This window comes from Enhydra lutris, unplaced genomic scaffold (assembly GCF_002288905.1).
Source record: "Enhydra lutris kenyoni isolate GAN:26980312 unplaced genomic scaffold, ASM228890v2 scaffoldscaffold1, whole genome shotgun sequence".
In the NCBI taxonomy this organism is placed as follows: domain Eukaryota; kingdom Metazoa; phylum Chordata; class Mammalia; order Carnivora; family Mustelidae; genus Enhydra; species Enhydra lutris.
The window spans coordinates 100,694,642-100,718,979 of record NW_019154085.1 but is presented as its reverse complement, the minus strand read 5'-3'; the positions used below and the strand labels follow the sequence as shown (position 1 = coordinate 100,718,979).

At 32.3% G+C, this 24,338-nt stretch overlaps 1 protein-coding gene across 2 annotated transcripts in view; it reads right to left on the bottom strand.

Moving 5' to 3' along the window:
* The window catches only part of LOC111155763 (dipeptidyl peptidase like 10), a 1,348,454-nt gene that overhangs the window by 62,453 nt on the left and 1,261,663 nt on the right, over nucleotides 1-24,338 (bottom strand). For both annotated transcript variants that reach the window (XM_022516189.1, XM_022516263.1), the window contains exons 12-13: nucleotides 16,850-16,888; nucleotides 12,477-12,584 (exon numbers count right to left, since the gene is read on the bottom strand). In XM_022516189.1, the coding sequence (XP_022371897.1) occupies nucleotides 12,477-12,584; nucleotides 16,850-16,888 (147 nt within the window). The remainder of the gene's footprint in view (nucleotides 1-12,476; nucleotides 12,585-16,849; nucleotides 16,889-24,338) is intronic.

The window sequence follows — 24,338 nt, the reverse complement described above, 5'->3', positions numbered from 1 at the left end:
TAGATAGATCTATATCTATATCAATAGATATATCAATACAGATATATCGATATATCTATCAATATAGATATAGATCTATCTATACATACACAGTGCAAGAAATCTTGGTCTCATGCCATTCTCACTCATCACATATAGAAATTTTTTTATTAGGTTCTCATCCTTTTGGGGGGAATCTTTTTATACTTAAAACATTAATATTATATAACTATAACTATAAACAGTTCCACATAGACATATAAATCAGAGTACTCTTGCTCTTTCTCTGGCTCTCTTCCTCTGTAATAAATAAATAAAATCTTTTTAAAAAGGTAAAAAAAAAATGTAGATGGTTCAAACACACTATATACATATATATAGATAGATAGATCTATATATATATCGATAGATATATCGATACAGATATATCGATATATCTATCGATATAGATATAGATCTATCTATACATACACAGTGCAAGAAATCTTGGTCTCATGCCATTCTCACTCATCACATATAGAAATTTTTTTATTAGGTTCTCATCCTTTTGGGGGGAATCTTTTTATACTTAAAACATTAATATTATATAACTATAACTATAAACAGTTCCACATAGACATATAAATCAGAGTATAGGAGGTGCTCCATTGTTCTAGATCTTCCAACTTTTTTTTTTTAAGGTTTTATTTATTCATTTGACAGAGAGAGAGCATAAGCAGGGTGAGCAGCAGGCAGAGGGAGAAGCATGACCTGAGCTGAAGGCAGGTATTTAACTGACTGAGCCACCCAAGTGCCCCTTCTTCCATCCTTTTTATTCTTACATAGTCCTCTGTGTACCTTAACTAGCTTCCTAAGAAACACATCTCAAGTAATGCCACAGTAATTAACTCTGTATATATGCTTGTATTTAACATGTAGAGAAATATTGTCATGATATACTCCTCCGTAAGGAAGGTATCATTGTGTACATCCACCAGCAAGGTATAAGGTACCTATTTTGCATTTCTCTTTGGAAAAAAGTTGAGCATGAGATACACATATATATGTATATATGTATAAGACAACATATATAATCTGTCATTTGCATCATTACAAATAAGATTCAGTCATTATCTCTGCTAATGTTTGTCTGTATTATCTATTAGATTTCTTTGGTTTTGGTCTTTATTTTTTAGGAGCTCTTTATATCCATTATGTGAGATGTAAGCTGCAGGTATGTTCTCCCGATTTGTCATTCTGTGTTGACATCGGTTATGGTACTCTTTTTCCCAAAATTTTTTTCTAATCTTTATGTAATCAAATTTACCATTATATTCTTACATTGTCTCTGTATACTGGTGCATAGTTTAAGGGCTTTTTTCAGTCTAAGGTTATTAATAATTTTATTGGTGTTTTCGCCTAGTACATGTAAGGTTTTATTTCTCAAAGTTAGATCTCTGATTTTAGAATTATGATGGTAGTATGTAACTACTTTTATCTTTCCTAATGATACTCAATTTTTCCAAAACTATTTTATGAAAAAATTCACTTTTTCCAGTACTTTGAAATGTCATTTTTATCATATGTTAAGTTACCATATGTGTCTAAGGCTATTTCTGTATTATCTATGCTTTAGTCTCTGTTAATTCATGTCCCAAAACCACACATTCTTAACAGATTTTTTTAACATCTATATTACTTAGAATTCACCCTTTCTCACTATTTTTTCAGGATTTTCCTAGATATTACTTGATAAAAATAAGCATATCTCATTCAAGCATATAAAAACTTGCTAGAATTTCTTATTGGGATAAAATAAAATTTATAATTAATATTTGTTATTGATACATAATACTCTTTATGGTCTTCAGTCATTTGAACCCAGAACAGGGATATTTTCCTATTTGTTCAAGTCTTCTTTATGCCTTTCAGAAATGTCTTAATGTTGTCCTCATAGAGGTTCTGTACATTTTGCACACTTCATATATATTTCATTTTCATATTCATTACTGTTTGATGTTAATGAGAATGGCTTTTTATTCCAAAACCTTTCTAAATGGTTATTTTTTTTTAAAGATTTTATTTATTTATTTGACAGACAGAGATCACAAGTAGGCAGAGAGGCAGGCAGAGAGAGAGAGAGAGAGAGAGGAGGAAGCAGGCTCCCTGCGGAGCAGAGAGCCCGATGCGGGGCTCGATCCCAGGACCCTGGGATCATGACCTGAGCCGAAGGCAGAGGCTTTAACCCACTGAGCCACTCAGGCGCCCCCTAAATGGTTATTATTTGCAAATAGGAACACTATTCATTTCCATATCCTGAGTATCTGTCCTGCTATCTCACTGAATACTTCTCAAACCTATGGCTTATGGTTCATTCTCATCTGACTTACGCGAACGCCTCCCAAAGCAGTATTGCGGAGACAGTGTGCGTGCTTTCTTGTTCCCAACCTTAACGGGAATGCCACTCTACTGGGTTGTGGACTGAGGCATATATGTTTTATCATTTTAAGAAATTATCTACCAATTCCTATACTTTAAAGTTTTTTTAAAACCAGGAATTGGCATTAAATTTTATAAAAGGGCTTTTTTTATAGCAACTATAAAGAAAACCAATGTTATATAACAATTGGAAATGTGTTGCCATTACTTTTGAAAGTCTGGTAAGATTCTCTTATACAATCCTGTGGGCCTTGGTGTTCCTTTGTGGTGTAGTTCTTTGATGACATTGTATTTCTTCTGTGTAATTAGTCAATGTAAGCTGTCTGTCTCTCTTGGGGCAGTTTTGGTTAAATGTATTTCCTCATGAAATTGTTCATTTGATCTAAATTTTCAAATTAATTGGCAAAGAGTTCTGCAAAGTACTCTCTCAGGATCTATTAAAATGTCCTTTGTTATTTCCTACCAGTCATTTCTAATTGTGTGTGTTTTCTTTCTCATTTTTTCCTCAGTTGGGCCAGCTTGTGTTTTGTCTGTGTGTGTGTGTGTGTGTGTTTTCCAAGAGAGCAAACATTATTGTTTTTTATTAGTTCTAAATTTGTCTTACTTTGCTGGTATATTTTTAGCCATTTGGGTTAGGAATTCAACTCATTTAATTTCATTCCTCCATTTTAGTTGTTATAAGTTTGTTTAGCTATGAGTTTTATTCTGACATCTGATTCTGAAGAAGGTATTGTCATTCTTGTTGTTATTGCTATTTTATAAATTTGGCAAATTTGAAATTTCCAAGTAATTGTTTAATTGGATTTACTTTAAAAAAGTTTTCTAGCCAGAAAACTTATTAAAAATATATTCTTGATATCTAGGCTTATTACCTTGTGATCATAGCATGCTTTTATGTAAGTTCTAGTTTACAGAATTTATTGAGCCTTTAAACTACACGTTCAGCTTTAGTCAGTGTTCCCTTGAACACTGAAAAACTTGAAAAGGATTTATCTCACACACACACATATATATACACACATACATATGTACATATATAATGTGGTTAATATAATAAAATACAAAATAATACAATAACATTATAATATATATTATGTATAACATAATCAACATATATACATATAAAAATCATATAATGTGATTCACTTTAGACCAAGGATGGTACAAGAAGGCTTCCACATATCAAGTAGCTTTTGTGCATTTCCACTTTATGAAGGTAGCTACTGAACTATCCAAGGCATAGATCCAGACATTTCTATTATACCTTCCTTGTGATTTGTGCCCTTGAACATTATAAAGTATCTTCTGCTCTTCTAAATGCTTTGGGGCATGAAAACTCATCTTGTCTAGCATCAGTATTTAGCCTTTCTAAGTCCCTTTTTAAATGTGTATTTTCAAAAAGATTGAATTGCATTAATTTCAAAAACCAGTATGAGAAACATTTTCTTAAAAATTTTGGTACATAAATTAAGCCAAATTACACTTATTGGGTATGACTGATAACCTTTTGAAAATTTCTGTCATATTTTATATTATGGATATCACATTTAATGAGTTTTTTGTAGTCAGTTTTTGTAATATTTTTAAATGTTCTGAAACTAGTGGTCAGTTTTATTTTAGTTTTACACATAATTGTACTAATAACTTTAATAATGCTCTTACCACCCCCCCCCCAAAGCTATCTTTTCTTTCTTTAGCATTTTTTGTTGTTTGGGTTTATTGCTGGGTTATGGTTTTAAACGCCACCTTTCTTCTACTATTCTGCTTCTCTTTTTTAAGAAATCCAATTAAATGTCAATTCATATTATTTTCCTATCTTAGCAATTTCTGATCCTCTCTGTTTATTCATTTGTTTCCATTTATCTTCTTGATACCCACTAGTATATTTTCAGCAATATCTGTTTACTCTTGGTCATCTTTCCATTAATCTATTAGTTACTATTTTGTACTATTTTTTTCAGTTTCCTTCCCAAAATCTGTTATGGTTTGGTTTACAACTTTTCTTTCTACTTTATGAAGGCTTTTCTGAGTTTTAAGTCTCACATTTGATAATTTTGTATCTACAAGTGTTTGTTTAGTGATAATTAATATTTAAGTTTAACTGACAAAATATCTTATGATTTCAGGTATATATCATAGTGTTTCAATATTTTTACACGTTAGGAAATGATCCCCAGGTCAAGTCTGTTTGCTACCTGTCAATATACAGAGTTTCAATGCTGATTTTTAGAAGGAATATAATCAATGATCCACTGTAGACTGTACTAAATTACCTAAGTTTTTGGCGAATGCCTTTATCAGCTTAAGGAATTTGTCTTTGTTCCTATATTTCTAAGATTTCTAAATGTGGATTTTGTGGAATTTATTGGAGCCTGTTTCTACATCTAGAAGACCATTCTATCTTTTTGTGTAGATGCAAATGCAATGAATTAAATTGTTATTTACATTTTAAGCAAACTTAGCATTCCTGTGTGAAAAATAATAGTAATTTTTTTTAAAATCCACTGAAGAATTTAATTTGCTACAGTTTGGTTTAGGAGTTCCTAAGTGACCTCGAATTGTCCTTTCTCATACTATCTTCATTTGGTTTTGGGTACAGGATGATACTTGTATCATAAAATACACTAAAAAAAGTCCATCTTTTTCTATTTTCCGAATGTGTTTCTATACAATGTAAGTGTGTGCTTCTTGAACATTTTGAGTATTGGTAGAGCACACCTTTGAAAACCACCTGTACTTGATGTGGAGACATTTTAAAACATGTTCCATTACCTTAATAATATGGGACAACCAGATTGTTTTTTTTTTTTTTTTAAAGATGTTATTTATTTATTTGACAGAGAGAGATCACAAGTAGACGGAGAGGCAGGCAGAGAGAGAGAGGGAAGCAGGCTTCCTACCGAGCAGAGAGCCCGATGCGGGACTCGATCCCAGGACCCTGAGATCACGACCTGAGCCGAAGGCAGTGGCTTAACCCACTGAGCCACCCAGGCGCCCCCCAACCAGATTGTTTCTTAAATCGGATTTGGTAATTCTTTTTCTAGAGTTTATACATTTCACTCAAGTTTTCAAATTTGTTGGCTTGAAGTTATTAATAGTATTTTAAAATACATTTTAAAATCTACAGTTTTGCTTTCTTTTTCATTACTTATACTTTGGCAGTTTTCCCACTTTTTAAATTAAACTTAATAGACATTGTAGGTTTAATTTTTCTTTTTTTGCAAAGAGCCAAATATTTGTTTTGCTAAGCCTCATTATTTTACCTTTTCTCTAGTTCACTAAATTCTACTACTGTATTTTTCATTTCTTCATCATTTGCATTTATTTTGTTTTTTCTAAATTCTTAATTTGAATGTTATATAGTACCTAGTTCCTTTTATAGATTATATATTACATTTATGTATATAATATAGTGTATATATTTCCTACTAAACTCATGAATAATGCAGGAATTATATTTTATTTCCAAATGTATGGCTTTGGGACAGTTATATATGTTGGAACTCACCTCTAATTCAATTGGATTGTCTTCTGAGAATGCAATACATTAGGTGAGTAATACTTCACATGTGTTTTTAGTATAAATATATCCAGAATCTGGGGGTTTTGATATGGGAGAATCTTATTATAATATCAATTTTGCCATACTACTGGAAGCAGAAACAAAAGGGCATTCTGCTCCACTACATATAGGTAGTACTAGAATTTTCCTTCAGAAATTCTCAGTGTCTTATTTGTCCGTGTCTATATTTCGACATCTCCCTAAATCATCTATTCCTTGTTTAAAAGGAATTCTCTAGGGGCGCCTGGGTGGCTCAGTGGGTTGAGCCGCTGCCTTCGGCTCAGGTCATGATCTCGGAGTCCTGGGATCGAGCCCCGCATCGGGCTCTCTGCTCTCTAGCGGAGCCTGCTTCCTCCTCTCTCTCTGCCTGCCTCTGCCTGCTTGTGATCTCTCTGTCAAATAAATAAATAAAAAATAAAAAAAAATAAAAAAAAATAAAAGGAATTCTCTAGACTTCTAGCTTTTTAACATCAACAACAAACATATGGCTTCTTTAACTTATTTTTTGCATACTATCTGACATATTACAGTGCATTATAAGTATTTGCTGAATGAAAGTATAAATGCAGAGATGAAACCAAATTTCTGTGATTTGAGGCAGACATGGACCAAAGGCTTACATAGAGTTCTGAAGTCACATATTTAATGGCCAAATTCCCACAGGTCAACATTACCAACAGATGGTTTTCCTTACTCATTTTCAGACCCTGCTTTGAATGAGCCAAGGACAGGATACTAAGATCTCAAGGTTTTAGTGCATCTTTAGTTCATCTTTTAAGATGAACAACATCTCAAAACATTAAAAGGTAAAGAAATGTTGTCTATATTTGTACATATCTAGAGATGCCTTCGGTTCAGAGAATTCTAAGTTGATTATATTTTCGGTTTTTTTTCAGAAAAATTTTGTTATTTGTAGGTGTATGCTTAAGGATAGAAGAGTATCCACATTACAAGTGATCATGAGCAAAAATCCAGTGCTTTGAGACAATGCCTGTACACAATGTATACAAGATTAAAACTGTACATTATTAATTTCAGTAATGCATCTAGCATAAAAATATTATGCTTCTAATTTAGGACCAAAAGTTCCCTTGTTGGAAGCTTTAACGATACCCTCACAATCATTCAAATTGCTCTGTTTGCTTTATATCCAACAGGGCAAATCTGGGCTATGGAGTAAGTTGACCCTCGTTTCACATATAATAGCAGACCCTATCTTTTATAGTTCTATAGTTATAGTGCTAAGACTCAACTCTTTCCCACTGATGCATATCAGATTATATCACTGCAGTGAGCATATTACTTTTGATCTGGACTTCAGGTAAGTAATTGTAGTACAAATCAGAATATGGTAGATGGCCATATATTAAGTTCAAAATAAGTGTCAGGGAACTTGACTAGATATCACGAGCGAGGTGTCTGTATCTGTTTTCAATCCACCTTCAAAAGACAAGCATTTGGGCGCCTGGGTGGCTCAGTGGGTTAAGCCGCTGCCTTCGGCTCAGGTCATGATCTCGGGGTCCTGGGATCGAGTCCCGCATCGGGCTCACTGCTCAGCAGGGAGCCTGCTTCTCTCTCTCTCTCTCTCTGCCTGCCTCTCTGTCTACTTGTGATCTCTCTCAAAAAAAAAAAAAAAAAAAAAAAAAAAAAAAAAAAAAAAAAAAAAAAAAAAAAAAAAAAAAAAAGACAAGCATTTGTGGCCAAGAAAATTTAACAAAGCAGGAAATAATAATAATTTTTGGTGCACAGTTCTTCCCATGCAACCATGGTCTCTATATTATTAAGTTGGTAGAACAGAAAAAAATGATTATGGATATGAAAGCACAGTGGACTTTTGACAATGGCAACATGGCCTTTAAATTAAACTCATATTTCACTTTTAATTTTAGAATAAATAGCAATAGAACTAATTATTTCCTTCACTAGAGTGCTGACAATCTAGGATGCAGATAAAGTGTTTTTATTCCCAAATAAAATTTGGGAATAAGACATCAGACACCATTAGACATCAGACACGTCCCCTCAAATTGGTATAGACTTTTTTCTTACTCAGAAAAATTAAATATTAATCTTGTATTTCTATTTAAAAATTTGAAAGATATTGGTATCAATAAATTTTAATAATGCATGTGCTTTTTACCTGATTACACACTGCTCATTTTAATTTCTTATATTAAATTCTGTTGAACCTTTACAGCTTCTAAATAAGTGCAATATTGTGGTGCTTAAAAATAGCGTGCTTTAATTTACTGTCTATTTATCACATGAGGTGAGCTAATTGTTTTCAGACAATGTCCTAATCAGACGCAGTAGTGAAATTTAATGAAAAAAATTTATTGGGTTGATTAGGTGATAGAATTGTGAAATGGGGGCATGCCATTTTCTGCAGTATTTGTAATGAATAATGGCATTTAAATTTGTTCCAAGTGAAATCATCAGCTCTCATGAGCAAAGCTTTCTATTGCTGCAAAGAGAAAGAGAATCGATTCACCAACATATGTAATTTTTTCATTTAACACAATTTAGGAAGATGACAGGGCAATTCCTTATGTTTATGAATTTAAACCACTTAGCATGATTGAAACTCTGCTTACTCCAAATTTGAGAGAAAAAGGTAGCCATGTCTTTGACAGAAACCTTTTACTTAACTGCAGCCTGCATTACAGGGTTAGGATATTAGAGTTCCAGATAGGGCAACTCAGAAGTTACAGGCCTCTGTAAGGAATACTGTGGAGGGATGAGGAAGGGGAACATTTCTGAAGCAGGCACAAGTTTAATGGTCTGAGGTAAAGAAGTTCTGCATCACCTTTTGGTTCAGGAAGTACATAAATTGATATTAATATTGCATACTGCATATTCTGCTCAAAAGAACAATTACTTTAACTATATAGATTTTTGGAGAAGCCAGTTTTTATTTTCATTAATACTTTAAAAAGTAGAGAAATTCTACTATCACATATTCATACTGAAAGTAATGTAGAAATAAAAGTAATATATGTATGTATATAGATCTATGTATTAGTATATATTTCTAAGCTCATATATATTCTGTATATATACATAGAATATATATACACTATATGCACTATATATACATAAAGAATAGAAATATTTTACTTTTCATACAGGAATTCTAGTTCTGTTAATCAAAACTAAATAAATAATCCATAATATAAATAGCTTTTTGTATAGTGACATATAATTACAGCAAATTACAAATACTGGTTAAGTATCTATGTACAGTCAACTAAATATTAATCTAAAGAATTGTTTTTCAAAATTATATAGCATTAGGGGAAAAGTATGCTTTATAATTAGAATTTAAAATATGAGAATGAAATACTATAGTTTATATAAAATTATAATCTTGTCTAAAATGAGGAAACTACATAAATTCTTTCTACTTTTATTTTTTGAAATTACTTTAGTAAAGATCAATCACCTCTGTAAATGAAAAAAAAAGAACACTAAAATATTTGTAATGACCACCATCACCCTTTATAATGAAATAGCCTCAAAGACTAATTTTATAGCCTGATATCCAGTTAATAGTTTTTATCTACCTACTTGTGAAGGAGAGCAAAATGTTTGCAAAAATTTACTAATTTCATTTAGTAAGATACTTCAACAGATAAATATATTTTCAGTCAGCGAGGAAGCTCTCAAATATAGCTAAGTATCAAATACTGCAAGGGTGGTCATGCTGACTGTTGGCTGTTCCTGTCAGTTCTCACTTACAGTATGTCAAGGGAAGAAAGAGAGGGTAAAAAGTCATCAATGCTAGTATGCATTACTGTTTAAGACTATAAATTATTATACTATTTTTGGACAGCCAATTTGGAACTGAGTATCAAAACCTAAACAAATACATATGTACACATATGCTTTGCCTAGGTATCTTTTGATATCTTAAAATATATGTTTGTGGTAATAATCACAAATAAGTATTTATGTATAAGAATATTTACCTCTGAATAATTTCTAGTATCAAAATTAGAGTAATTTTAATGATGATTAAAATTGATTCATTTAAAAACAGTAGAGTAAATCTATTTGGCAGAATGTTGAACAGCTATTAAAACCATACTTAAGAATAACATTAAATATTAACATAATAATCATGTGAAAATGATTATAAATTTTTCTTTAAATACAAAAATATATATATGAGCTTTGAAGGCAATATTTAAGGGAAATAAAATTTTTTTTAATGTTTAAAGGAATTAAAATACATACACCAATTGATGTATAGTGTGAGAGTGTGGGGTGATGAGATTGTGTTTGATTTTAAATTAGTTCAGTTAATTCAATTTTAGAATTGTAGAAGTCTTTATAGCATATATATGTGTCAGAATGGTAATCATAAAAGATTAATAAAGGAGCTTTTTTGTAAGCTATTTAAAAAACTGAGGCAAAGGAATTCAAACTATTTACTAAGACTGGGTGAGTGTGTAGATTTAGGCATAACTTAGAGTTGTCTAACCACTGACCTCTAACTCATTAACAAAGTAGATTAATTTCATCCACAATGCCAAAATATCCATAAATAATCATGCAGTCATGTTTATTTCTCAGTGAAGCAAGCCACAGATTCCCTGAACTGCAACCAGAATAGATCAAAATATTTTCTACTTCAATGAAAGCTTTGTTACAATCTTCATACAGAAAAGGAACAAAGTAAACACATCTGCTCTATGAAGTTGTTCTGAACATTTCAGAAATAATGCATTAGCCTGCATGTCAGGATCATTTGATAGGGGACAGAAGGTATTTCTTCCTAAGGCTTATAAAGGAACTTCTGTTAGGTTCATAAATATCTCAGTTCCTACATGCCAGCATCAGCACCTCTATTCCCTCCCAATCCAACACTTTTTAAAAGACACTCTTTGTCTTCTCAATTTGTTGAATAGATTGTCTTCTTGGAATTGTATATATAAAGATGTATTACACATCTTTCCTTATCCTTCTTTCCCTATCTTATAAATATTTACAATTTGTATGTAAATTTGACCACCTGGGTTCTCACACAATTTCTTGAATATAAAATACTGAGTTTAAAAATTTAATAAAATGTCACAGTCAATTTTAAGATTTGGAAAGTGTGGTTCATTATTTTTGGCCAAAATATCTTTATACTATTTATGATAACAAAGTTTACTATTAGCTAGCTAGAATTAATCAGGTAGAACAATTTGCTAGTGAAGGTTCCTCCAGTTCACATTTTAAAAAAAGGAAAAAAAAGAGTCCCCTTAGTCCTACCTATCTGATGTAATCATTTTACTAGATATAAAATTGTCAAAGTTTATGCACATATAGATACATTTATTTAGGATATAAATGAGATCACATTATATATTAGTCTATAACCTATTTTTCCAACTTAATGATACACTATAAAAATTAATCTACATCTCTATTGTAGAAATTATACATATTCCAAATTATTTTTTCAGCTTTGATTAAAATTAAAATCAGGACAATTATTTTAATAGGTACAGAGCTTAGACAAGTGTTAAATTTAAACTACCAACAAAAGATTTTGAGAATTCAAGGCACTGAGTTGCTGAACGTAAATATGTATGTAGATAGTGATAAAAGTTTGAGAACATGCGCAAGGCTTGAAGGTTCTAACGACATAAAAGTAACCAGGTTGTTTAGGGATCCTTTGGCACATGTATATTTACTCTTTATTTTGTAAGTATGAAGTTGATTCTTGGCTAGTTTGTAAACTCTCCAAGAGGATTCCAATTTAGCCACAAAGTTTTACCTTTATAAATTTTCTTTTACCTGCGAGTGAGATGTTTATTAATTTGATTTTGAAGGAAACTAGTTCTCTTGAATATTTGTTATTGACCATTACATTCAGATTGACTCATTAACCCTGTCTTATTTCAACCATTTCTGAATTCTCTAATTTTTCAATAATTGGATAAAACTGTATAAACTATTCACTGTTAACTCATTTGAAATTTAAAGCCTTTCCTTTTTATCAGAAAGTCTACAGAACTATAGCACAGACTCTGTGTCTTTATCCTGGTTTTTCGAATGTGCATTATATTTCCTTATATATACAATAATGTATTCAATTGTTCAATTTTTTGATGGACATTTAGTTTGCTTCAAGTATTTAAAATATTCATAGTACCTTGAAAATACTTCTTGTACAAAATAAGGAATATATATTTGTTGAGTGAAAAATTTTCTCTAGTTTGGCCTAAAGTCTATGAAAATAGGGGGTGGGTAATTTTCATGTATTCAATTCTATATCCCAAGGCCCTCACCTCTTAGCATATGTGTGTGACTCACAAAATTCTACTGAGTGTTCAGACTGTTTTGTGGGAAGGTACAGTTCGAATTTATAGCTATGGATGGGGATCCTCTTCCTAAAACATAGTCCTTGGGTTAAATATATGGCTGGACTTCATAGGCATTAACTGTAGGTTCAGAATATGCCACAGGAATTGTACCTTCGTGAGCAGGACAGCAATGACACCAAATGAAAGAAGCCAGCACTTACCTGAACAAGAAACATCGCTATGTGGTGAAATTCTCCACGCCCCCCTTGCTTCACAGGAACTGTCATAAAGAATTTGCTGCCATCTCTAGAAAAAACCGGCTCCTCATTCTAAAACACAAAAGTGCATATAACGATCTCAAGATTGTGCTTTGTGCTGCCTACCATTGCTAATGGGTCACACCATTTTTTATTTAGAATTAGTTTGTGAAAAGGTCAAGTTAGCTCTAAAAATTATCTCTAAAAATAATGTGAATGGACCACCACCATCTAGCTTCAGAAATTTTCCATTTTTCCCAACTAGAAACTGCCCATTGAACAGTAACGTTCCATTCCTCTCTACCTTACTCTTCATCATTCCCCTTTCTCTTTCATTTGTACTGCCATAAAAAACTCTTTAATGAATGGTTGACAAAAAACTTACATTTTTTAATATATTTCTTCTGAAATATTTCACTCAGCAACTCTGATTACTTGACCTTCTGTATATATAAATTTATGAAAACACAGAACTAAAAGGCTGCAAAACGGGAAGGAATCCACTGAAAATCATTTAATTCAAACTTCTCATCTTCACTGTTCACCCCTCCAAAAATACACAAACACAAATGCCCATTTGATGATTTTTTAATTAAACTCTAGTGACATGTTAAATCAATATTTCTGAAAATTAAATGATGGAAGCTATACATATAGATTGCTTTCCTTTTCCTCCAGAGAAAACATTAAGAAAATGGATTTGCCTGACAGAGCACTGGCGTTCTTTCCTAGTGGATTAGTGAAAGTGATTATACACATGGTAAAAGAAAGACTTTGTTATGGTTTCTTTTGCGGGTCTTTAAAGTGGCCCACAAGTTCTTTTCTTTGCACTTTTTATTCCCCTTTTCTGGTTCTTTTTATCTCTTTCATATCTTGTCTCTGTCACCTTACCAGTGAAGTGCTTCCCATTTACCCCTGTAGAGGGAGCTCTTGGAAGCAAGATCATCCACCTCTATCTGAATCCCTCATCCCCTTTTACCTACTTCCTGTTTCTTTCCTTAACACCTAAAAGCATCTATCATACTATACTTCAGGCAGGTATGCATTTTTTTGGAGGGGGTAAATGTGTGTATGTATGCAGGTGGGCAGGTGGATAGGCAAGTAGGCAGTGTTCCTCTGGAATGTAAGCTCCATGAGGGTGGAACCTTGTATTCTTCGCTGCTCTATCTCCAGCACCTAGACAATGACTATCACATAAGTTGTGCTTAGTACTTACTTAATGAATAAATTAATGACTGTTTTTAATAAAATCAAGAGTCTGATTTTAGTTTCATTAGTGAGATCATCCCTTGATAGAAATAGAAGGATAATATTTTCCTTGTCTACTTCATGGACACTCAGGAAAATATAAGATGATATATGTAAAATTTTAAACTCTAAAGTAATACACAACTCAAGGATGAAGACAATGCATTGCTAGGCATATAATAAATACTGACAAGATACCTGACATCTTTCAGTTATGATAGAGTCAGTAATTCTGTAGGTTCCATCTCTTGCCCTCTGGGATCTCTCTCTTGGCCTTTGCAAGTGAAGCTTTTTCTTTCTGGAACAACCTTTACGTTTTCCTTTATGCTGAATCTTACTCTTTTTATTTTTTCCTTCAATTCAAGGAACAGAAACCATTTCCAAATTTTCCTAGTTAGACAGTATCTTGTAGTTAGGAAATCTTTCCTCGATTCTAACAATTACCCCATATTCATCTCTATCGTGGCATTCAATGCATTTTATTATATGGTTGGCTTCCTTCACTAGGCAAGTAATAATTAAACTAAGTTGGCAGTTTTATCTTTTTAGCTCTATTGCCTAGGACCCAGTGGGTGTCCAACTCATAACTGGATAGATGAATGCATGTGTACAACAGGCAAACATGTTTGTTATATACCACACTATCCACATTTGTTCCAAACTATCAGCTCCTCCCCTATTCAACACTGTCCCCTTGTTGCTTCAAAAATACATTACATTTTTAAAGGTACAGGGATATCCGGGCATTCTTCTTTTTGTATTTGTGCACCCATCCCCTTCAAATTCTAGTACCTTATAAATGGCTCAATGAAGGAGCAGATGGGGACTATATTCTCAAATGCACTGCTGGGCTTAATAACCTTCACCACTAGGCAATATCTGCATATAAGTAGAGCTCTATGCCAGCCTTTTCCTAGAATCCAGTAATGGAAGTGGAGCCAACTGCACTGTCCACTTTCATGACTGCAACCAAGTCAGTGTTTATGACGCACAGGGCAATGAATTGGGGTTACCAAATTCTATCTCTTGGCCCAAAATTTTGTAGATAGGTTATCACAAGTCTCCTGAAAGACCAAATATGCCTACTTCTTCTCTGTTCTTCCTACCATCCAGAAAGTGAGCATATAATGATTACATTAAGTTTCTAATTGTCTTAGAAATTTGCTTCATCTATTTACTACCACCATTCTCATATTTTATTTTCATCAAATTCTAAATATTTTATAAAATTCTCTAAGAGCTTCTAGAGGAAAACTCAACTGTGACAAACTACCACCTACATTTTTTTTTTTACTGAATAATTGATAACTAGTTTCTTTGCTTTAAGAAAAGTTTATATTAAGTATTCATAAATTTGGGATTTAAAATGTAGATAACATAATTCCAAAAGAGCATGCATTATGTTGATGCATGTTACACTACTATGAGTGTCACTGAAAATAAAAATGAGAGTAAAATGGTTTAATAATGCAGGACAGTTCTGAATACATCAATATTCATTATGTTATAGCTTGTCATTGTTTTTATTCTCAGTATCTAACAAGAAAATCCATTACTGACTACAAGATCAAAGTTGGGTTTTTTTCCCCAATTTCATTAAGATTAAGTAGTTCACAGTATCATCTACTTATTTATCTATTAGTAGATTCGGCGTGCTTATGCTTCAAATGAGAAAAGGTTTAGCTTATTCACAGTCCTTCTTACTTTTTCTTTCTTTATTCAGCAAGTATTTATGGAGATTTTGTTATAACTCATAGTAGACATTTAGTTTACAATGGGGAACAAAAATGAATATTCTTCCTGCCCTTCTGAACTTAGGAAAACAATATAGAAATAACTGTTTAAGTATTACAAAAAGATTACACTTGACTTAAAAAAAAATATTCATATGGTGGTTGGAGGAGATGATTTTATAAGTTGGTGATTTAAGCTGAGGTTTGGAAAAGAAGCAGCCTTCACCAAAGAAAGTAGTTAAGAGAATTCCATTTAGAAGGCAGGCTCCTACAAAGACCTTGTGAATATGAGAGCTCATGTGCCGAGAATGGAGAAGGAACAGACAAAAATTTCAGTTTCAGTTGTGAGAGTGATATGGGTAGGGGCAACCAAGTACACACTTTGCAATGATCCCTCGGGCAGCCTGCAGTGTGAAGAGACTGGCATGCACCTGAGGGGTTCAGCGCAGTCAGACGAGAAAGAGGAACTGTACTTCCTAGTTTGATCCTGGATGCTGTTTGTGAAGCGGCAAAAAGTAAACTGACTTGAGATCTTTGAATGTGAAACTGAAGAACGTGGTGATGAATAATATACAGAATAATAGTCTAATAATATGCAGAAAAGGATAAAAGCTTAAAAATGACTGCTAGGTTTCTGATTTTAATAGCTGGATGGGTAATTATGTCCTTTACTTCTAGGAAAAGAAGAGTACATAAGACTAGCATATGTTCAGTGTGGACCTGTGGAGTATGCAGTCACTTTTATACATTTAGGAGAAGATGCCACAACACTTCCCTTTGCAAAAGATAGTGATGGAGTTACTAGTAAAAATGGGTTCAGCCATATTCAGATAATCTACTTGTGTTTCCTTCTGAAATGTCCAGTATAAGCCAATGTTGTGGAGACATTTGGTAGTTACTCTATTGTGATCTGGATTCCAGCTGCATTTATGTCATAAACTAGCATCTGTAGCTAGGATATATCTAAAGAAAGAAGCATTCGTCTAAATAATCTCCATATAAACAATTTATGTGAAGGTCTAGCCAGTTTTCTGGGCAATTTGAGCAATGCTGATGGTTTCCAGCTTTAATGGGTCACAACTTTTTCCTCTTTTCATCTACACAAAAGTTTACTTATATCAATGATACTGAAAAACGGATCCTAGTAGTTATTCTGCATCTTAAGCTCTAAAGAGAACAGAATTAGCCTTTTTATAAATTATGTCATAGAAAAGATAAGTCATAAGTATTTTCATGGAAGAGACTCAAACATGGCAAAGCCTTAAAGTAATACTGAGTTATTCTTACACAGCAAACAGGTAAGTAGAATGAGCACAACTGCCAAAATGTGACATAAAGCAACCTCCTATGCCATACCTGTTTGGAGAGCCAAGTATCTGATGTCATCTCATATTTCTGAAAAGAAACAATGAACTCCATGAAGCTTTTCTAAACACCAAAATGAGCATGCATCAATGTAACTTTCTTTTTTTTTTTTTTTTTACACATAATCCTTTAGGCATTTTCTTTTCTCTTCAACTCATGAAATACCATGAGACATCCCTATTGTCTCTACTGATTCCAACTGAATGAGTAAGTACAGAATTGGGATTAAATGATAATTTAATTATAAAATCTTTCCTTTGATGAACTCCTTTAGAATTCCCAGTAGTATGTCACCAGGGACAGAAGATCATTTTCCAGTGCTGTTTGATTACCTCATTCAAACTGTTTTGAACCACCAGGCACTGTCTCTTTTCACCTCTAGGCATCACTGGGAAACAAAATTATTAAGTCCTTCAAAAGAACTGGGCAAACAGCCAGGAATAAAATGAAAAGGTAGATGTTCTTTCAACATTCAATCCACTCTCCATCATAGTCATTTTCTTTTCTTAAGGAAAAAACAATTAAACATTTGAAAGGACAAAATTTTACGTTCCATTAAAGTAATCTTACAAATGATCAGAACGAAGATCATATTTCACAAAGCAAAATGAGATGAATTTAATCTCAAGTTAAATATGTACAGATAAAATAAATTTTACTAGTACTGTTTACATACAGGAACTTGGGAAAATCTTGTACTTTAAAAAATGAGTCTGTAATAAAAATATTTAAATGAGGGGCACCTGGGTGGCTCAGTGGGTTAAAGCCTCTGCTTTCAGCTCAGGTCATGATCCTGGGGTCCTGGGATGGAGCCCTGCATGGGCTCTCTGCTCAGCAAGGAGCCTGCTTTCCCCTCTCTCTCTATCTGCCTGCCTCTCTGCCTACTTGTGATCTCTGCCTGCCAAATAAATAAATAAAATCTTTAAAATATTTAAATGAAAACTAAATTACAATATATTATAAATTTTATCTATATGCAAAATATATATATTTTTTAAACATTATTTATAGAGGTTTTTTTTTATACCAGTATCCTCCTTTAAAGCCATATCAATACATTATAATCAAATACTGTCTCTTTTCAGGGCCTGTTTCTATTTTTATTTATTTCACTAGACTTTGTTACATATAGATATCAAGAAAACATCTAACTAAATTATTCCTTGATTTTTCTATTTGTATCTCTGCAATAACCATCCTTGGTAATATGAAACACAGACACACAAGAAAATATATTGGTGTCACTTTTCATTAATATTACTAAGTTTTGCTAGAATCCCTGGAAGTCCAAAGTTTCACATGCATTTGCATTTATTTGTCTTATTATTTCAATTACGGTAGAAAGTAAACTCTTAAGTCCATAAATAGATTAGAAATATATTAGAAATATAACAGTATCAATAAGGTACCAAATCAATATGACAGGGTTCCTATATCTGTTTTCTGCTGAAGCATTTTGATACATTCTTGCCATTACCTATACAGATTATCATTATATAGGAAAGATGACAGGCTTTCTCTAACTAGAATGTATACATGCCAATTTCTAAGTAATTTATTATCAGCTGAATAAGAAACCGTTCAGAATGCTTTAACAAATAAGTGGTGAAATACTAGCCAACCTATCAGATGAAAGATGATGACTGAAATAAATTTTCTAATAAATACAAGCTAAACATAAAGAGCACTAGTCAAATCCAGTAAGTAAATGGCTGACTCATCAACTTTATCTCCACATCCATGCTCACCACTCCAATCAAAGACAAATTTCTTCCCCCTTTCCCTTTTATAGACCATTTAAAAACTATGTTTTAATATTGGAGTATAATTTGTATATAGTGATATGTACAGCTCTAAAGTGTGATGAGTTTTGACAGATGTATTTATATCCCATCAAGATATAAGATCTTTACATTTCCTCACATGTTCTCTCATGCCCCTTCCCAGAGGTTCCAAAAAGGCAGTCACTCTTCTGAAATTGTTCCCCATAGATGAGTCTTGCCTATTTTAGAAGTTCAGATAATTGAAATTATGTATTATGTACTCTTTTGAGTGGGACTTCTTTCACACCGTGTTTCTGAGATGCACTCATATTGCTGGGCATATCGGTATTCTGTTTCTTTTTAAATTGCTTAACAGAATTCTGTTGTATAGATATGGCTCGTTTTGTTTATTCATTCTTTGTTAATAGATAATTAGATAGTTTCTAATTTTTAGCTACTGTAAATTAAGCTTCTCTAAAGATTTTTTTTTAACAAATCCTTGGTGGACACAGGTGTTTTTTCTTTTCCAAATATTTAAGAATGGAGTTACTGGAGTATGGAGTATATCTATATTTATCTATCTATACACACACATATATATGTAATATACATTATAATATATATATGTTTTATATGTGTATGTTTAACTTGAAACTGCAAAATCATTTTTTAAACTAGCTGTATCATTTTACACTTCTACTCATGAAGAACAAGAACTGCAATTTTCTACATCCTCATCAATAATGTCATTTTTTGTTGTTTTTAGTCATTCTAATGGTATATAGTGTTATCTCATTATGATTTAATCTATGTTTTCCTAACGTCTAATGTTGAATACTTTATCATGTATTTATTACTTCCATTTGCACTTCTCTTCACATGTTTTGCCTTTTTATTGTGTTGTCTTTTCATGATTGAGATGTATATATTTTTTTTGTTAGATACACATTTTGAAAATATTTTTTGCAAAAATTTTTAGCTGTTCATTTTTTAGCTGTTTCTTAACAGTGTCTGGTGAGAAGTTTCTGATTTTGACGATGTCTATTGTATTATTTTTTTCTTTTATGATTAATGACTTTTTGCCTATTCAATATAGCAAATTTATATCCCATATTTTTATCTAAAAGATTGACAGTATCATCTCTTAGCTTGAGAATAGCAGTTTATCTCAATTTAATTTTAGAATATGGTATGTGATAGATGTCAAAGACCACTGTATTTTTCATTCAGTTCTTGACTGTTCCAGCACCATCTTTCCCCCTTTGGATTGTCTTGGCACCTCTGTTAAAAATCAGTTGATCATATAAATACAGATCTATGTCTGCAAACTCTATTAGTTCGTTGATCTAGTCGTGTGTCCTTATGCCTCCACCACAGTCCCTCAGTTTCTGTTGCTTTCTAGTTATTCTTGAAATCCAGTAGTGCAACTTCTCCAGCATTTTTGGTTTTGTTTTTGTTTTTTAACAAGGTTTAATCATCAGGTCTTTTGCACTGCCATATTCATTTAGAATCAGCCTGTTTCCACAGAAATTCCCAAATCTTCTGGGAATTCGTGTTGTATTGAAACTACAGTTAGTTCACTCTGAGTAGAATGCCACATGTAATATTCAGCCTTTCAAGTCCAGCATGTGGTATAGCTTCTATTTATTCAGGTATTTCTTAATGTGTGTCAGAAATGTTGTAGTTTTCAATATGGGGATTTTGCACACTATTTGTTAAATTTATCCTTATGTATTTAATGTTTTAAAAATTTTAGTGGCATTTTTATTTTTCATTGTAATATTATGAGTATATAGGAACACATTTTGTTCTAAAAGATTAGTTCAAGAAACACCTGCATAGCCTTTAGACATATTCCTCATTTATTTATATTTTATTCCATTTGCTTTATTTCTATATCTCTCGATATAGAAACAAAACCATTTGAAGAAAGGGAAAAGCATATTTTTTTTCAAAATCAATTAAAAGTTGTTAGAAACATACTTTTTTTTCTAAATAATTTGATAGAAGTTTAGAGGCATTATATCCATTCACCCCTAAATAATTCAGTAAGCATTTCTTAAGAACTTTATAGTATCCTGTATACATACATCCTTTTTACAGTAAAATAAAAATCAGGAAATTTAGCAGTTTAAGTTGGTACACTGACTTGTGAATTGTGACCCATTCTAGGGTGGATTTTTTTGTGTTTTTTGGGCGGGTTTGTTTTTGTTTTTGCAGATGTCTTACTTTTTATTTATGTAATAATGACATCTACAAATAAAGAGAATTTTATTTCTTCCTTATCAATCATCATGATATTTATCCCTTGCCAAGTTATTCTGGTTAGAGTCTCTAATAAAGTTTCCACACTACAGTGAGAATGTAGATCTTTACCTTATTGATGACATGAAGGTAAGGAAAGTGTTCTACCATAGAGTATAACTTTGAGATATTTTCTGGGGGTATTCTTTATCAAATTAAGGATATTTTTCTATTCATTTATATTGAAAGTTATCATGAGTAAATATTAAGTTTTGTCAACTGCTTTTTATTTTTCATCTACTGAGATACTTGGTTTTTTTTTTCTGTTAAAATAATGAGTAACATTGATTGGTTTTCAGTATTAAACCAATCATAAGTTACTAAAATAAACCCCATTTAGTCATAATGCACTCTTCTCTATATTGCCATAGATGATATATCAATACGTTTAAGGAATTTTTTGTGTACATGTGCATGAGATGTATCAGTCTAAATTGTTCTCATAAAGTCCTTGCCTTGATTTGGTAATAGGATAATGCTATGCTTATAAGATGAATTGAAAAGTTTCCTTCTCCACTTTCTGGAAATTGTAAAAATGGTAAAATTTATTCCTTTTTTTTCCAGTTTTACTGAAATATAATTGACATATAACGTTGTATAAGTTCAGGGTGTACAACATAATGATTTGATACATGTATATATTATGAAATGATTTCTGCAAGTTTAGTTAACATCCATTACCCAAAGTAACTACATTTTTTTCTTTATGTTGGGAACATTTTAGGTTTACTCTCTTAGCAACTTTCAAATATACAATGAAGTATTGTTAACTATAGTCATCATGTCATACATTACATCCCCAGAAATTATTTATCTTGTAACTGGAAGTTTGTACCTTTTAACCACCTTTACTCAATTTCCCCACCCTCACACCTCACAAACACTAATCTTTTTCTGTTTTTATTTTTTATTCCACATATAAGCAAGATCATACAGTATTTGTCTTTACTTCACTCATAATAAATGCCCTCAAGGTTCCTCCCCTATGGTCACAAATAACAGGATTTCTTTTTTTTTTTTAATGGCTAAGCAGTATTCTAGTGTGGGGTGTGTGTGTGTGTGTGTGTGTGTGAGATTTTCTTAGTCCATCCATCCATTGATGGACACTTGTTTTGTTTTGTTTTACCCGTCCTGGCTATTGTAAATAATACGCTGCAACAAACATGGGCTTGCAAATATATCTTCGGACAGTGATTTTATTTCCTTCAGATACATATCCAGAATTTGATTTGTTGGATTATGGAAGTTTTATTTTTAATTTTTTTGAGGATCTGCCATACTGTTTTCCATAGTGACTGTACCAACATAAATTCTTACCACAGGGCACAGGGTTTCCTTTGCTCCACTTCCCCACCAGCAATTCTCTCTGGTCTTTTTTGATACTACCCATCCTAACAGGCATGAGGTGATTAATTCATTGAGGTTTTGGTTTGCATTTCCCTAATAATTAGTGATGTTGAACACCTTTTCATATTTTTGGAAAAATGTCTATTCAGGTCCTTTGCCCATTTTTAAATTAGATTATTGGGGGTTTTGTTTTGTTTGTTTTTGTTTTATTTTGCTATCTAGTTGAAGGAGATATTTTAAAAATACTTTAGATATTAACCCCTTATCAGATATATGATTTGCAAACATGTTCTTCCATTCCACAGGTTGGCTTTTCATTTAGTCGACTGTTTCTTTCACTGTACACAAGACTTTTAGTTTGACAGTTTTGATTTACTTAAGTTATCATTTAACTTTTAGAAAAAATAAAAACTAGAAAATATTTTTATTTTATTCATATGTTTGTCATTTGGAGCACCTTTCCTTCCTTCATTTAGATTTGAGGTTTCATTTGATGCTATTTCTTTCAGACTGAATTACTTCATTTCATGTTACTTAAGCAGATCTACTTGTGATAAATTATCTCAGATCTTATTTATCTGAATATGTCTGTCTTCATTTTTGAAAGATACTTTCAGAGTATACAGACTTTTGGTTTACACTGTTTTTCTTTCACTTCTTTAAAAATGTATTCCATTACTTTCTGGCTTCTATCATTTCTGATGAGAGAGAGGCAGTAATTTTCATTATTCTATTCCTCCATATGTAACGTATTTTTCTCTCAGGCTCTTTTGAAACTTTTCTCATAATCTTTGGTTTACAATAATTGAGTGTTATGTGCCTATTTTTTTTTCTTTGTTTTTATTCTGTTTGGGATTTGCTAACTTAGATACATGGGTTAATGGTTTTTCTTCAAATTTGGGATATTTTAAGTCATTATTTCTTTTTTTGTTTTTCTGCCCCAACATCTCAAACCTTGCCTTCTGTGTGTATTACATCCCTCATATACAACAGCTCAAATTATTCCATACGTAGCTTAGGCTTTGTTCCTTTTTTTTTTCCCCCCTCAGTCTTTTTTCCCTCCAGACTTCAGTTTGGATTGTTTCTATTCCCTGACTACAACAATGTCCAATTTGTGTTTAATCCATCCAGACAATTTTTTCATTTCAGATACTGTTCTCTTTAGTTCCTGAAATTCCATTGTTTTGTATTTTATAGTTTTGTTTCCCTACTGAAATATCTCATCTATTTATAAATTAGGGCCACCCTTTAATTTGCCAAGAATCTTTCAAACAGCTTTAAAAAAATTCTGTACCTGTTAATTCTAACATCTCTATTCTGTGTAAGTCTGCTCTGAAGGGAGGTAGGCAGGTTACATTTTCTATTTTTCTACATGTATAGTATGTTTTGATTGTGTAATTGATATTTTAAATTTTAATTCTCCATTTAAAAGAGTAAACTTTGTTCTAGGAAGACAGTTAATTTATAGGCATGTACTTGATCCTTTCCAGCTTGATATAAAGGTTTACTGTAAAGAGTATAGAACAGCCTTATTTCTAATGCATTTTTCTTTCTGGGCTGTGAGTTGAATGCAAAGGGTTTTCAGTGAGAGTGCTCTAGTTTTTGCTGTTCAGCACTCCAAAGTCTCCAAGCATTACGAAACCTGCAGATTCTCTATTTGCTTCTCTCTCTGTGAAGTGCGTCCTGTACTTGCACAGTTAAGCATTGAGCTAAAGTCTTTTTTTTTTTTTTTTTTTTTTTTAATTTTAAGAGCTAAAGTCCTAAGAGGTCCTTTACATAGATTGCTGGAGCTCTTCTCTCTATAGCTCCAAATCTTGTGGTACTTATCCTGCAAATTTCAGCCACCACAAGAGCCTCAAACTGATTCTCCCTGCCGACTTGGATCAGTGATACCACTGAGCTTTTCTAGGACTCCATTAGCTTGCACTGTGTGTGTGCCCTACAGGAAGCTAGGCTTATCTTACATGTTTACATTATTTCACTTTTTATGTCCTGATCCTGCTATTGTCCAGTATCTGAGAGTAGTTGTTTAATTCATTTTACATAGGTTTATAGTTATCTACAAC